At 38.3% G+C, this 14,989-nt stretch overlaps 1 protein-coding gene across 15 annotated transcripts in view; it reads right to left on the reverse strand.

Annotated features, from left to right (window-relative positions):
* The window catches only part of caska (calcium/calmodulin-dependent serine protein kinase a), a 183,786-nt gene that overhangs the window by 18,553 nt on the left and 150,244 nt on the right, over nucleotides 1–14,989 (reverse strand). For 8 of the 15 annotated variants that reach the window (XM_067410303.1, XM_067410301.1, XM_067410293.1 and 5 more), the window contains exons 8-17: nucleotides 14,492–14,614; nucleotides 14,032–14,115; nucleotides 13,691–13,790; nucleotides 12,555–12,676; nucleotides 10,283–10,360; nucleotides 4,430–4,510; nucleotides 1,858–2,046; nucleotides 1,438–1,516; nucleotides 920–1,005; nucleotides 101–169 (exon numbers count right to left, since the gene is read on the reverse strand). In XM_067410303.1, coding sequence (XP_067266404.1) covers nucleotides 101–169; nucleotides 920–1,005; nucleotides 1,438–1,516; nucleotides 1,858–2,046; nucleotides 4,430–4,510; nucleotides 10,283–10,360; nucleotides 12,555–12,676; nucleotides 13,691–13,790; nucleotides 14,032–14,115; nucleotides 14,492–14,614 — 1,011 coding nt within the window. Of the gene's footprint in view, nucleotides 1–100; nucleotides 170–919; nucleotides 1,006–1,437; nucleotides 1,517–1,857; nucleotides 2,047–4,429; nucleotides 4,511–5,077; nucleotides 5,126–10,282; nucleotides 10,361–12,554; nucleotides 12,677–13,690; nucleotides 13,791–14,031; nucleotides 14,116–14,491; nucleotides 14,615–14,989 lie in introns of all 15 variants that reach the window. The other 7 variants (XM_067410295.1, XM_067410305.1, XM_067410291.1 and 4 more) reach the window with 1 other exon arrangement.

Here is a 14,989-nt window from a genome sequence, read left to right on the forward strand (position 1 = left end):
GGCCACGACAGGCCAGGGAGGCAAACCACAGCACTGCAGAGAGAGGAGACTGGCAGAGACACAGAGCAGAAGAGAGTGCAATGACCACAGAGGCCGTTACCTCACAGGATGACTGTTGATTGCGGTAGCTTGGAACAATCTTAAAGGTGATGCTGCCTCTCATTTCTCGCTGTCAATAGAGAAACAAAAAGCAATTTATTTATTTTCTTAAAAGAATATCATTTTTACTGGATTATGTCTGAACAATGGTGGTAAAGCTAAATGCCTGTTTAAGAGACTTTGACAAAATTTGTCATTTACTCATCTTCATGTTGTTCCAAATCCATATGATTTTCTTATTTCCAAGGAACACAAATGGAAAACAGAAGCTTTGTGTTAAGCAGTGTTCAGATCAACAGGGTTCCTACACAGTGTTCATTGCTCTCTACTCACTGAGAACGTAATATCTGTACAAGCTCATTTCACTTGAATATACGTGTTCATTCGGAACACCTTGTGACGGCATCAAACAGACAACGCATCTGACATCCATGCGTATTTAAGTAAATACCCTTATCATTAATTTAATTAATATTACTTTTTTATATTTCATATTTGAAAGTGCTAAACTGAGTGATAAATGTCTGTTGCAATGTTTACTATGAAAATAAATTTGGTTATTTAACATGTGACGTTCACTTTTCAGGGCACTTACAGTTTAATAGAAAACCTTAAGAAAAAGAACAAATTCTTAAGTTGTCACTGGTTGGTGTCTGGCACTCTGGACATTTTGCTAGATAATTCCATTTGTGTTCCATCAAAAAACCCCATCAAAGTTCAAACAACATGAGGGTGAGTAAATGGTAACAAAATTGAAATGTTTGGGTAAATTATTTCTTTAAAGAAACCACAGCTTGAAATAAATGATGTTCCCACTCACAAGCATTTTCTGAAGCTGCTCCACTGTTTGATTTGCTACGCTTATGCCGTTGATCTCCCGGATCTCGTCTCCAATGTGTAAAGTCCCTGATTTGTGACATAGTGGCACATTACATGTGTTAGTAAATGACTGTAGTGTTACAGACTTCATAATTTCATTTCTATCTTGACCTTCCCTCCACGAGATTGTCCGGTTTGCAGACTGCACGTATGAGACACTTGATGATGCTGTGTGTGTGTTTGGCATGTGGTTAAGACCTTTACGTCAGTGTTAACTGCTGCCAAGTTCTAAGAGATTGTGCAATCTGCCCTTCACGGGGTGATGGCACACACTCTCAAGCTCGCCATGTGGAAATATATGTTGAGGGGTCTGTTTTGAAGCAGCATGGGTTTCTTCTCATTCCTATTAATTCATCAAGTGTTTATGGAGATATGAAAATATAGGAGAGACTGCAGTGTATAGCAGTTTGGGTCTTAAAGACTACTAGGGTTTGAGGGAAAATTATTTGGTGCATGTACCTTGTCTGTGGATCATTCCTCCATGCATTATTCGTGCCACAATGCAATGGTTCAGGTCATTCATTTTCAACGTGATGCCCTGAAACAGTGCCCACAAACTCATTTGAAGCCACATTGATGAGAACGTCAAGCTTTCAGGAAATTTGACTTACGTGGAAATAATCTGTAACCACTATGAGAGCTTTATCAATAACAGTATTAGCTCTGGGTGTCAAAATGTGAGACAAGTGTCTCAACACAGGATATTTAATGTGCAGAGCTAGCGTTTCCACACATCGAAAGTGAAAGGATCAAAACAGCTAAAATTTAAAGAGCTGCTATGATAGCTAACTATATGAGAAACTGTTCAAGTTCATGCTAGGCATATAATTCCTTAAGTTTTTATAAGTGTGTGTACATGTACAAGTTGAGCATTCATACCATTGGTTCATCTGTGTTCTTCTGGAACTGAACAAGGCGCACCCGGGTGACATTCTCTATGTCCATGTCTCCGTTCGTGCTTTCAGGTGAGTCTCCGTTGAGGTATGGTGATGTAGGTGGTGGAGTGACCCTTAGTGCCTCGTCACTGTACACCTCATGTGCCACAACATCATGAGTCTGAAGTAAGGCCTTGAAGGAAAGTGATAGAGAGAGAGAGAGAGAGAGAGAGAGAGAGAGAGAGAGATCACACGCACACTCTAACAACAAAATCTCATAGACTTATACTGGAGGTACCTAAGCTAGTAAGCATACAGCTAGTAAACACTCAGAACAAACACACTAACAAGCAGATAGTGATAAACTAAAATCCACTCAGATCACATTAGCAATCACAGAGCATTGTCTTGGTAATCAATCAAGGAGGCATGATGTGCAAGCACCACTCATGTGTGAGTTCTTGTTGTTTGGGCTAGTAACATTTTTTTTTTCAAAGAAGTCTCATATCACCACCCAGGCTGCATTTATTTGATAAAAAATACAGGAAACACAGTAATCTTTTGAGATATCATTACAATTTAAAATAAAAGGTAACACATTCCTGTGATGGCAAAGCTGAATTTTCAGCATTACTCCAGTCTTCAGTGTCACATGATCTTACAGAAATCATTCCAATATGCTAATTTGGTACTCAAGAAACATTTCTTACTATTATCAATGTTGAAAACAGTTCTGCTGCCTAATATTTTTGTGGAAACCATACTAATAGATTAGATTATAATAGTATATTTTTTGTATCAATGTAAAAGTCACACTACACTCACATTTGATCATTGTATTGCATCCTTGCTGTATAAAAGTATTAATTTCTTTAAAAAGAAAAAAAAAAATCTTATCGAACATGCAAGTTTGAACAGTAGTGTACAAATTTAGTTTACTATAATAAGCACCACAAAATTTATCTCTTTTCTTGATGGCTCATCTGACTCTATCATCTTGTGTGCAATTATGAGAAAAGCATCAAGGGCAAGGTCATGCTGGAATTGGACAGCTAGTACCTGATGGTGCCTCCCTCCTCTCTTTCATTTTATCTCTGTTCTGCCCCACGCACACACACACTCTTGACCTGGCTGTCAGAGTTAGTAAGGCTAACTTCACCCACGTCTTGTTTTTTCATGCATGAGCTCTATTTGACTCCTTTCCTCTGAAAAGTAACCGTTCCCTCTTTATTTCTCTCAGTTCTATAATAAATCCCTAAGTTTAAGTGGAAGTAAAAACCTTTTAAAAAGCCCCCAAATAATTCCCTTGCAGCCTGGATCATGCCAGATCATTTTAAATTAATCTTGCTCAGCGTTCCATTACACATCATTTGTCTCCAACTTATCTCATACACTTTGAAGATTCAGATTTTCCTATTTTTGTCTACTTTCAATTTCACCAACAATTCTCACCCTCACTACCACCCCGTTTGAAAGGTAAACCTTTAGAATTATGCGATATTAACATTTCAACAAATGGTCTTTTTCAACTAGGAAGAACGTTTTCAATTCTAAGAGTTACACAATGTTTTCTGTGTAAAAAGTGGAGGAATCTTTAATCAGCTAAACCCTCACAAACAGTCAGTGTGGAGCAAAGGGCAAACTCTGTTTCATCTGTCATGAGGTTGTTTGTCCAGCTGATAATAATGCTCTGAACACAACTAACGAATATCTCATTGATTAGCGAAGAGGATTACAGAAAAGGATTGCGAAGACTGAGATGGTGAAATAACAAACATCCTGAATAAATAATTTACTTCATAAAGACTAAGTTCAAGTGCTCTAATTAATCTCTCAAAGATAGTTTTGCTGACTGAAATTTAAGCAAACTTGAAGACTTCACTTTTGCCATTTAACTGTACTTCATTATGTTAGCAGTGTTGTCTAACACTAAGATGATAATAAGGATCGCCTTGAGATCAATATGAAGTTACGTTCACAAACCATTTTACTTTTGTAATGCAACATTCACTGCCATTCAAATGTTTTGGGTCAGTAAGATTTGTTAATGTTTTTGAAAGAAGCCTGCTAAGCTCTCTTCAGAAATCCATCAGAAAATTAATATTTTTTTTTATTAATAACAATGATAAAAAAAGCTGTCTATTTTTGTGGAAACAGTGTTACTTTTTTTTCCAGGAATCTTTGATGAATAGAAAGTAAAAATAAAACAGCATTTTTTTTTTTTGTGACAATATAAATGTGTTTACTGTCATTTTTAGTCAATTTAATGTGCCCTTGATGAATAAAAGTATTAGTTTCGTGTGATAGCAATGACTAAATAGATATTTGGCTATTGGCTACCATTATCCAACAGTCCGCACAGCCATCAGTGGAAAAGAAAAATTGTTTCAGAGGAAAAGCAAGGTTTTACATGTTGATTAAACATAACAAAGAATAACATGGCCAATTAATCATCTTCAACAAGACCAGAACATGCATTAAGGAAAGTAAATAGTTAATTTTGATTTCATATTGAGTTTAACATGTTTTTGTAAAGAGATTAGTCAAAGAATTAGAGCTGTGCTGCTGTGACTCACCATGAAATGGGGCTGGGATAGGATCCGTCTCAGTTCTTTAGCGTCTGTATTCTCCGGGTAGCATGAAATCTCCTCCAGTACCTACAGACAGACAGAGTCATCAGGCTTTTCCTCAGGCTGTCATCTCCATGCTAAGTATATCTCTTGAGTTGAGTAAAGATGCTATATCTGACATCGGCTTTTTAATCTCATACACTCCAACACAACTTTGAGCTGGACTGCTGAGACCCCACACATCATATATCAGAACAGACACACACACATACACACAAAAATTTCTGGCATGACCCTTAGACCCCATGTGACCAATCAGCACTGCTGTCTGGACTCATTTTGCCCTTCTATTTGGCGGGGTGGGACGGGTCAGGTGGGAAGGGGGTGATTTGGCACCGTACTGCAGATATGTCACAACTTCCCGCTGAATGCTTCTGAGCGCCGGAACCTGAACGTCTTTTGAACCACACTAATCATCTCTAATGAGCTCTAATCAATGTTTAAACCCATCTGGCAGCCCCTCACTGCCAGTCAACATCACTAAATGCAAAGCTCAGACATTTACAAGAATCCGTGATGCTAGAAATTTCCACATGTTCTACAAAAGTGGTAAAAAGAAGTGGACATAAGATTGGGAAAATGTCTGCAGCTTACATATTCCAGATGTTTCAAAGCCGTGCTTGACCCGTCTTCAGTGGAGGTCTTAGCATGAGAGACACACACAGGACAGTTTTATAACATTTGATACAGTATAGTCTGTGTAAGAAGCAGCAGAGTCGAAGGCTGAATTTTGGAGGGAGGCATTATGCCGTCTCCGCAAGTTTCAGTCGCTCAGGGAAAACAGTGAGAGGTGATGGGTTAGTTTCCGCCCCGCTGGCTCTAAGCAATACAAAGAGGATAATCCTTAAGCATTTCACCACTGCCAGTGATCACAAGCAAGAGGCCAAGGAGGGTTATTTGAGAGCACAGCACTTAAATCACCAGCCGGCCTGAGTTCCTTTTTGACGTGCAATACTAAAGGAAGGTTGAGCTTTATAGGTTATTTTTTTGACTAAGAAGGGACTGGTTTAGAGGGCTCAGAACCAAGAAAACCACTGAGGGAGGCCATCAAACTAGTTTGACGTCAGAAGCAACCATCAAGACTAGTCAACTTACTATTTTTATCTTAGAATATGCAGATTGTTTTATCCAAACTAAGATTACTTTAATCTCTTTATGGGAACTTAAAGGGATAGGTCACCCAAAAATTAAAATCTGTTTAACACATCTGATTGATCAATCTTATCTGATCATCATCAAGTTAAGATTCATTGACACATATTCAAAATACTCAGAGCTCCTGTTGATGCAATTGCTATGTAAGACATTATCAGTTTTCATTCACTAACTTCAAGTCAACATGAAATAGCATTCGTAACCCATTTTACTTTACAAAAAAATAAAGTATGGGGGACTTCTCTCCTCCTAAAACTGCAGTTTAAAGTCGCTATGTAACTAAAGCGGCAACAGATCTTTTCTTCCATATTGTGAACATCTGAGTAAATGAATGTGAGCTTGCAGTCGATTGTGGAGTGTCAGGTTTAAAGGAACACTCCACTTTTTTTGAAAATAGGCTCATTTTCCAACTCCCCTAGAGTTAAACAGTTGAGTTTTACCGTTTTCGAATCCATTCAGCCGATCTCCGGTTCTTGCGGTACCACTTTTAGCATAGCTTAGCATAGTTCATTGAATCTGATTAGACCATTAGCATTGCGCTTAAAAATGACCAAAGAGTTGCAATGATATTACGCAGCGTCTCTCACAAACGTCTCCATGGTTGCAAGGCACGTTCCCTGTGCAAGCAGGGGCACACGGGCGCTGCGTAATATCATTGCACTGCTGCAGCCATGGTACGGCAGCAAAGTTCCTTGATTATTACGCCTGAATGAGAGTATAGTTCCTAGCCATATCAGCCTAGAAAATCACAACTTTTTATTTTCCGCCGGTCTTAGTACACGATGTAACTACAGAAGAGTCAAGTTTTAAATAGGAAAAATATCAAAACTCTTTGGTCACTTTTAAGCGCGATGCTAACGGTCTAATCAGATTCAATGAACTATGCTAAGCTATGCTAAAAGTGGTACCGCCAGAACCGGAGATCGGCTGAATGGACTGTTTAACTCTAGGGGAGTTGGAAAATGAGCCTATTTTCAAAAAAAGTGGAGTGTTCCTTTAAGCTGACTAAATGACTTGAAAAGTCCAATATACAAAAAAAAAAAAAAAAAAAAAAAAAAAAAAAAATACACATACTTTGATGAATCGACAATAAGATCAATAGGGCTGCCCCCTAACTACACATTAGTCTACACGTTAGTCTATGAGAAGAGGCATAGTCGGCCAAATTTGGAAGTGGAAGTGACCGCTACAGTCCATGACGGACAGATCATTAACACAGCTGGTCCATGTAGTAATTACGCATACATTCATTTTCAAAAACTGCGCATCTCTTTAGGGAAAACCAATACAGAAAAGCATTTGCCTAGAGGAACTCCTAGTGGACATTATATAGAACACATAGGGGAAAAACCTACAGTACATGAGAAATTTCTTAATACTTGTGCAACGGTTTTAACTAAAATATACACAAAATCGACACAAACGTAACAGAATTACGAGAACAACATTTTCCGACACAATGTAAATATTAGCGTGATTTTAGCATAATTTTTCGTCAGGCACTCATTTGCAGACGCAATTGCAGAGTTCACTTGTTAAGCAGCAATGGAGGCAAAACAGATCTGAGAGAAATTTAAACGGCTCTGAAACGCTGTATATGACAATAAACTAATAAAGCCTATCCAACCACTGCTTGGGCTGAACGTATTTAATGACTGTATGTATGTGTGTGTGTGTGTGTGTGTGTGTGGGAAGTTGCAGTGACGGAAACAATGACATTTCAATTTAAGTTTGAAGGGAGTAACGTTAAAGCCTCTTAAAACACATACATTTGCTGAAGAATACCTTTTTACTTTAAATATCTAAATTCATTTAAAAGCAGCCTAGCTCAGTGTATAATACACTATATTGCCAAAAGTATTGGGACAGCCTTCCAAATCATTGAATTCAGGTGTTCCAATCACTTCCATGGCCACAGGTGTATAAAATCAAGCACCTAGGCATGCAGACTGCTTCTACAAACATCTGTGAAAGAATGGGTCGCTCTCAGGAGCTCAGTGAATTCAAGCGTGGTACCATGATTTCTGCAGAGTCAATAGCTACAGACCTCCAAACTTCATGTGGCCTTCAGATTAGCTCAAGAACAGTGTGTAGAGAGCTTCATTGAATGGGTTTCCATGGTTGAGCAGCTGCATCCAAACCTTACATCACCAAGTGCAATGCAAAGCGTCGGATGCAGTGGTGTAAAGCACGCCGCTCTCTGGAGTGCTGATTTCCCGCTTCTCTGTCTGGCAATCCGATGGACAAGTCTGGGTTTGGCAGTTGCCAGGAGAACGGTACTTGCCTGACTGCACTGTGCCAAGTGTAAAGTTTGGAGGAGGGGGGATTATGGTGTGGGGTTGTTTTTCAGGGGTTGGGCTTGGTCCCTTAGTTCCAGTGAAAGGAACTCTTAATGCTTCAGCATACCAAGACATTTTGGACAATTTCATGCTCCCAACTTTGTTGTAACAGTTTGGGGATGGCCCCTTCCTGTTCCAACATGACTGCGCACCAGTGCACAAAGCAAGGTCCATAAAGACATAGATGAGTTTGGTGTGGAGGAATTTGACTGGCCTGCACAGAGTCCTGACCTCAACCTGATAGAACACCTTTGGGATGAATTAGAACGGAGACTGCAAGCCTTAAATTAAAACTCTTTAGTCAGGGGGAGCCCTAAAGATCAATAACGTGCAATTACCAAATAGAGAGGGTGAATTTTGACGAGGATGTAAAGAAATCCATCATCATTTCTGTGGCGACCAGGGCAGGCGAGAGCCATGAGGGAACGGCGCGGCCTTGAGTCTCTCACGGAGGAGCTCCGGGAGCATAAAAGGAGGAGCGACGACAGTGAAGGATGAGAGAGGACCAGGCCTGGACTTTATTTTATGTTTTATTATGTTTGTGTGGCTGGCAGACGTCTGCGAGGGTCTGCCGGCATTACTTTCGTTTTGTTCTTTGTTTATTTTATTAAAGATTGTTTGAACGTTCGCCGGTTCCCGCCTCCTTCTTCCCACATCTACGAACCGTGTTACAATTTCCTATTATTCCCATCATTTTTATTACATTTAACTAAATTAAATTGCTACATTAACTATTGGCAAGATTTTAGGTTGCATTACCTTGACTTTTGGTTAACATAACCTTTCCTGCCCACCTGGCCTCACTGACATAAGATTGTTTATAATAAATACTAGATACATGTCTTTTATGTCTTTACAGCCAGCAAGGGATTTTGGGGGATTTTTTAGGAGCAATGCTCCTAAAGTTACTGGACATTGTGATTAATGGATAATTAAACTTCACTTAGTGTGTTAAGGACAAAATAGAACCATTAGCAAAACTATTAACTGTCTATTTGTGTTAATTGTGAGGATTTTAGCTGTTTTCTGTGCAAATGAAGAGAGCAAAACACTTTCAGCCAAAAGTGAGGAAAGCACACAGTCACACATCAAACATACAGCCTGATAAGATCACCGAGCTAAATGCATTTTCACTTTCTCAAATTTACTTTCAGGTAACATGAGAAGCATCATGTCAGTCTCTGTGATCTCAATGATAGTCCAGCTCCACACAATCATTATTCTTTATTTTTTCTAGTCTACTCTGTAGTTAAAAGCAAACAAACCCATTCACTTGTTAATGCAGATTTCTAACTGCAGCTGGTTTGAATACATTCAAATACACCAGGAAGAAAACAGGCATGTGTTCACACAAGCAATAGACCACTAGGGAAAAATGTCACATAAATCATGCACTTCTAAGAGGCAATGACTACAAAACAGGTCTTTGTTTGAGGCATTACGTTAAACTTTATAAAATCGCATTAATTTGTCTGCCACATGGTGCTTTCTAAATAACAGATATGAACAGAGATGATATAAAATTACTAAAACTGTATTTGCCATTTGAAAAGCTAAAATTTGTGAGACCATCATCTGTAAAATACATTTTATGTCAACAAATCGTACATACGAAGCAAACCATAACGTGTTTTTGTTAGCTTTCAACAGCTTTCTGTCATCAGCTTTCAGTTATAATCTGGCAATTTAGCTCACTTCCAGGTTTATAAATTTATCTTGAAAAAGTTCTTAGTCAATAAATAATATAAAAAAGAGCAGGCGTCAAAAAGCCCACAGAGCAGAAGTGAAAAAACCATGACAGAAATATGCAGTGAGAAAATTCAGTATCTAGGAAAGCCAAGGAGTGAGTAGGTCATGCAGTGCGCCATTTCTGAACATCCAGATGAGCTGTATTAAAATGGAAATACAAACTAGACAGAATAGTGGTTAAAAAATGAGGACATACTGTAAATACACAAAAATATTCTGATAAACAGAGTAATAAGTATTTAAAATGTCATTCTAATTTAACACATTCAAGACAAATCATATAAATATTATACTGTTAAGTCACATTAACATACTTTCTTGTTGAAGAAATTAAAAAGAGACATTAAATTGCATCTTCTCGGAAATGGACAGGTTGTGAAGACCAGTAGAAAAAAATTTGTCCTGTTTTTTTTTTTTTTTTTTTTTTTTTAAATCAACAATAACAAGTCAAAAACTACAATGAAGGTAATTAAACTTGTGCTAGGAACCTCTCTGGACCTCAATTTTATATTTGCAACTACAAGAGCATGTTTCCATTACTGTAGCCTACACTCACCTCTTTGGCTCTCTGAACTGCGTCACTTGCAGGATTCCTGATTTGCGGTGAAGACTTTGTGTTTATCTTGTCGTACAGCTGAAAAAGTGAAAAGGGACAGAACAATCATCACAAGACTCCTTGGCTCTATTAAAAAACAAAAACATCAGCATGCATGGAAGGAATCAAGATCTTTAAAAAAATATTGTTCAAGAACTATACAGTTCTCAAAAGTGAACATTATCATTAATGTTTAACAAAGCAAATTTTGATTTGGGTATTATGTGATATTTTGCTTTTTGAGTAGAGGAGAACCAATAAGAGGTTAACCCTCACAAACAATAACATTTCACTGGCATTGCTGCATTTGTTAAGGGCCTGCAAATCGACATCACATCTGAACAGCTTTATTGCATGTTACAGACTACAGTTTTTCCGGCAAAATGTTAAACATAAAAAAAATGATGTATAATTAAATACTTTTTTTAATTTTTTTTTATTATTCCAGTGATGAACTGCTGTAATTGCATTAACAGATGTTTTCCATGTCTACTGGTCATGTTTTACTGGTCCTTTTTTCTGCGCATCTGAGTCAGCTGCATTATGCTCTGAGTTATTTGCATTTAAATTTTCTTGTGCGTCAATGTGATTCTTAAGTGGTTCACCTCGAGTGATAACTCTCACGGGACAAGCCATCTCACGGGCAAGATCACACCACTACATCCTGTTAGTGCACTGCTGTGCACAGGATACAAGTTCTTTATCTATATTTATCTACATTTCACAACTTCACACAAACAGTTTCAGCAGAGTTTAAAGGTAGCATGGAGCAAAAGGTTGCAACACCTCCAGCAACAATAAATATAAAAATACCCCAGGTTACTCACCACATCCAAATAAAAAACAACCAAAACCAAAGTAAAACTCCAGACAAAGTTTGTCCTGATAGGATCTCAACCCCTCTGTCCTGTTTCATGAAGGGAGAGTTACACTCAGAGCTTGAATGGAGAGGATGGCAAAGTCTGGAGTAGCTCTGCTGATACACAGATACTGCTGGAGCCGCAACAGTAAAAAAAGCAAGGGGCTGACAATAGGTGCTATTGTTTCCCTCCCTATTCAGGGTAGGCGTTGAGTTCTCAATGGGACGACATGCATTCAAAGCCTCCTGGTGATAATCTTACCCACAGAGCACTGGCATAAGGGGTGTGCCCTCCTCTCTGCTTTCCTCTGGCCTGTGGCTATGGAGACAGGCCCTATCATCCATGCTGGGTTGTACCGAGCTGTACGCCTCTCTATAGAGGCTTCGGTTCACAGACGCACACACAAACATAGTGACTGTGAAGACAGTCCACAGCTGCACTTATTCACACACAACAAAATGTGCATAATGCCATAATACTAAGAGACAAGTGTGCGTGTGTGTGCCGAGGCCATGCAGTGTGTATGCTTTCACAAGATGCAATGAATGAACAAAGAACAATGCATGAACAAAGTCCATTAAGTTCTCAAATAAACAAAAAAAGTCAACACTAAACATTTCTTTGGAAAGCTGAATGGGAAATTCTGAAATTGGTAGCTAGTTAGTTCTGGCCAATTATTTCTATACAGATTGATATCTGTAGCATTTGTTTGGGTGGTTGAAGGGTAATGATCAAGATTGTAGGCTGTCAGCAGCCCACCAAGATCAAAACGAACTACTACTTGTGTGCAACTACCCACAAATTGTTTGTCAGTGTCTGTGCCAGCAATAAGTATATTGTAAGATGATTTGGCTAAAAACTGTCTGCCAAACGTCAAGAAACCAAATGTAACCTGCTTAGGAAAGTTAATGCGTAGCCAAACTTACTATGGCTAATAGTTAAAATCAGTTGTGTTAAATGCTATAAGGGAATTTAGGCATCACAACATCAGTATGAGAAATGGATAATCATTTTGAGATTCACAACAGCAGTTTTATTAAATTATTTAATGTTTTCAAATATTAACCTTATTTGATCATTAGATGAAGGCAAAAGAAATATAAAGACTGGAACTGCAATGTCAGTGAACTCTAGCCATTTTTGTGTTCAATATGCATCAGAAGGTCTGTGAATGATCCGAAGCTGAGACTAGGTCAATGCTGACTAATCAAAAGCAGAAGAAAAAAATTCCTAACGTGACATTTACTTCAAAGCAAGTTAATCACACCAAGATATAAGAGCATCTTGACTCATCTGTTTCTGTTGTATAAAGAAGGAAGTGTTTTATGGGGTGTGTATATATATGTGTTTGCCTGTATAGTACAGTCTCTCACATCAAGCAATGTGTGGAGGTGATGGTCCTGGAAGACGCTGTGTAGAAAGTCCAAGTCTTTCTCACTGCAGTCCGTCAGTGCATGGATCTCCTCCAAACTATCCAGCACTTGTGACACAGCCCCTTTACATACAAACACAAGTGAGCAAACACCATGACTTTCAGATACCCAGGAAATGCATGAACTTGATTTGAAAGAAGCAGTCAGACACTTGTACTTCGTAAAGGTACAGACAGTGACACCTACTTTCTGCCGCTAGTAGTCCTGCAGGTAGGCCAGCATAGAAACAAGCAACAAGCATTACTTTAACAATGCAGATATGGATTGTCATGTGATTAGAGATAGGATTCACCCACACTCTTTTAAGTGCAAACATAAAACATTTTGTGAATAACTACTTAAATGCACTTTCAAATGAAATTTCTAGTATATCTTAGAAGATGTTTATGAAACTGTTAAGTGAAAAAAAGATGTAACCACAATTGGTAAGAGAAATAAACAGGAAACATCTGAACCAGGCTGTAAACCAAAATATTTGTGGTCAGTGTTTGAAGAGTGTGAAAATTACACTGTGAGGTCTTTAAGACATTTGAACACTTTGGTTCTGTTTAAAAAATAGATTAAGAAAATTTGAGAGGTGCTTGCCTATGCAAAACTCACTTACATGATAGGGTGTTGCTGAGCAGTTTCTAGGGCTGTTTGCTCAATGGCTCAAGTCAAAAGCCTAAAACCTAAATCTTTGGGACATTTTTATCCCTCAATGTAACTATGGGATTTTTTAAAATCCATTTTATTGTCTGAAAGGCAAAAATTGTAAGTTTGTTCACTTACAAAAGAAGCACTTCTTCTCAACAGGCAATGGGATTTGAGGAATAATTCATGCCTGTAGCATGATAGCTTACTGAGACAGACATTTGTTCAAATTCCTAAATTGTGCACAATAATGACTGTGATGCTTGTCTAAGCAAGTTATTAACAAGCTTAACTTCTTTCTCTCTGTAATGCAGATAACATCAAAGTAACCAAAACGCTGTGATGAGAGACTACAAGACTGATAATTCAGTACAAAAAATATCACTTCAGGAAGACAGAGTAGGTGGGAGCTGGTGTTGCATCTCTGCTGGTTGCTGTAGTACCTGATGAAGTAGGGTCCTCAGAGTAGTCAGGCAGCTCTTCAGGTGGGTCGCCATAGAAAGAGTTGAACTTGTGACTTGAGACTGCGGCGAGCACTGCACCCTGTCAAGCCGTACAAATACTTATCAGCTCGGCATATTTAGCAACAATCAAATTTAGATGACATGTGCCTCTAAACATGTATTTCTGTCCTTTGTACTTCTATAGTGCAATAATAGTGCATTGTGGCTGCCCTAATTACTATTTATTTGTGGATTTATATGACACTGCAGAACATGCACATGAATCATGCACAAGAGCAGTTGCTAAAGCAATATGCAGAGACTCTAAAAGTGCATCTCACTTTTAGCTTCCTCCTGGCATTGAACTTCCTCAGCTGCTCAACTGTTTCAGGAAGGTGGATTTTGTAGGCATATCGGTCTCTCTCCTAACAGGAAACACACTTACTTCAAATGGTGCTTATTCATCTCTTTCAAGAATGAAAACTTAAGTCCATAAATTATTGTAAAAACATATGTCAATCTACATAAACACAAATACAAAACAAAACAAAACAACAACAACAACAACAACAACAACAACAACAACAACAACAACAAAACAATACAATAAAGCATATTAAGAAAACATAAAAGCTGAAAAATAATATATAATTAGCGTATTTATAATGCATACAGTTGGTTATGGTTGGTGTATGGTGTATGGTTTTAATATTATTCATTATAACAACAACAACAACAATAATACTAATAATAAAACTCAGCAAGATCAGTAAGCAGATATTTCTTGAGTGAAGATGATACCTTGAGCCAGGGGTGGTTGAGAGCTTCATAAACTGTGATCCTTTCAGCAGGGTCCAGCATCAGCATACGACGCACCAGGTCTTTGGCACTCTCTGAAATGTGGCCCCACTGCCGAGGGTTCATCTGCAAAGAAAACGCATAGATAAATGGACAAACCCAGATCCTCCGATACCACTTTTCCTCCAAAATGGTGATGGTGCCAGAATCAATGTTCAGAATCTGCCAACATTTCTACTGACAATGATGACACTTGGTACTAATTACTTACATTTCAGTCTGTTTTTCACAAAAAGCTCATCAGAGGACTTGGAATATTGGTTCATACTTTAATTGGTTCATACTGTACTCTTACTTCATTTGACTGAATTACAGAACCGGAACCAACTGTAGTTGTGGGTACATTTTATGTGGTTAGAATATAATCTGATTTTAGTGGTTTCTGGTTAGTGGCCAGTAGGTGAGGGAAAGGGTCAGTGTGAAGTCAATTTTTCGAGCCCT

This window comes from Chanodichthys erythropterus, chromosome 14, assembly GCF_024489055.1.
Source record: "Chanodichthys erythropterus isolate Z2021 chromosome 14, ASM2448905v1, whole genome shotgun sequence".
Lineage (NCBI taxonomy): Eukaryota > Metazoa > Chordata > Actinopteri > Cypriniformes > Xenocyprididae > Chanodichthys > Chanodichthys erythropterus.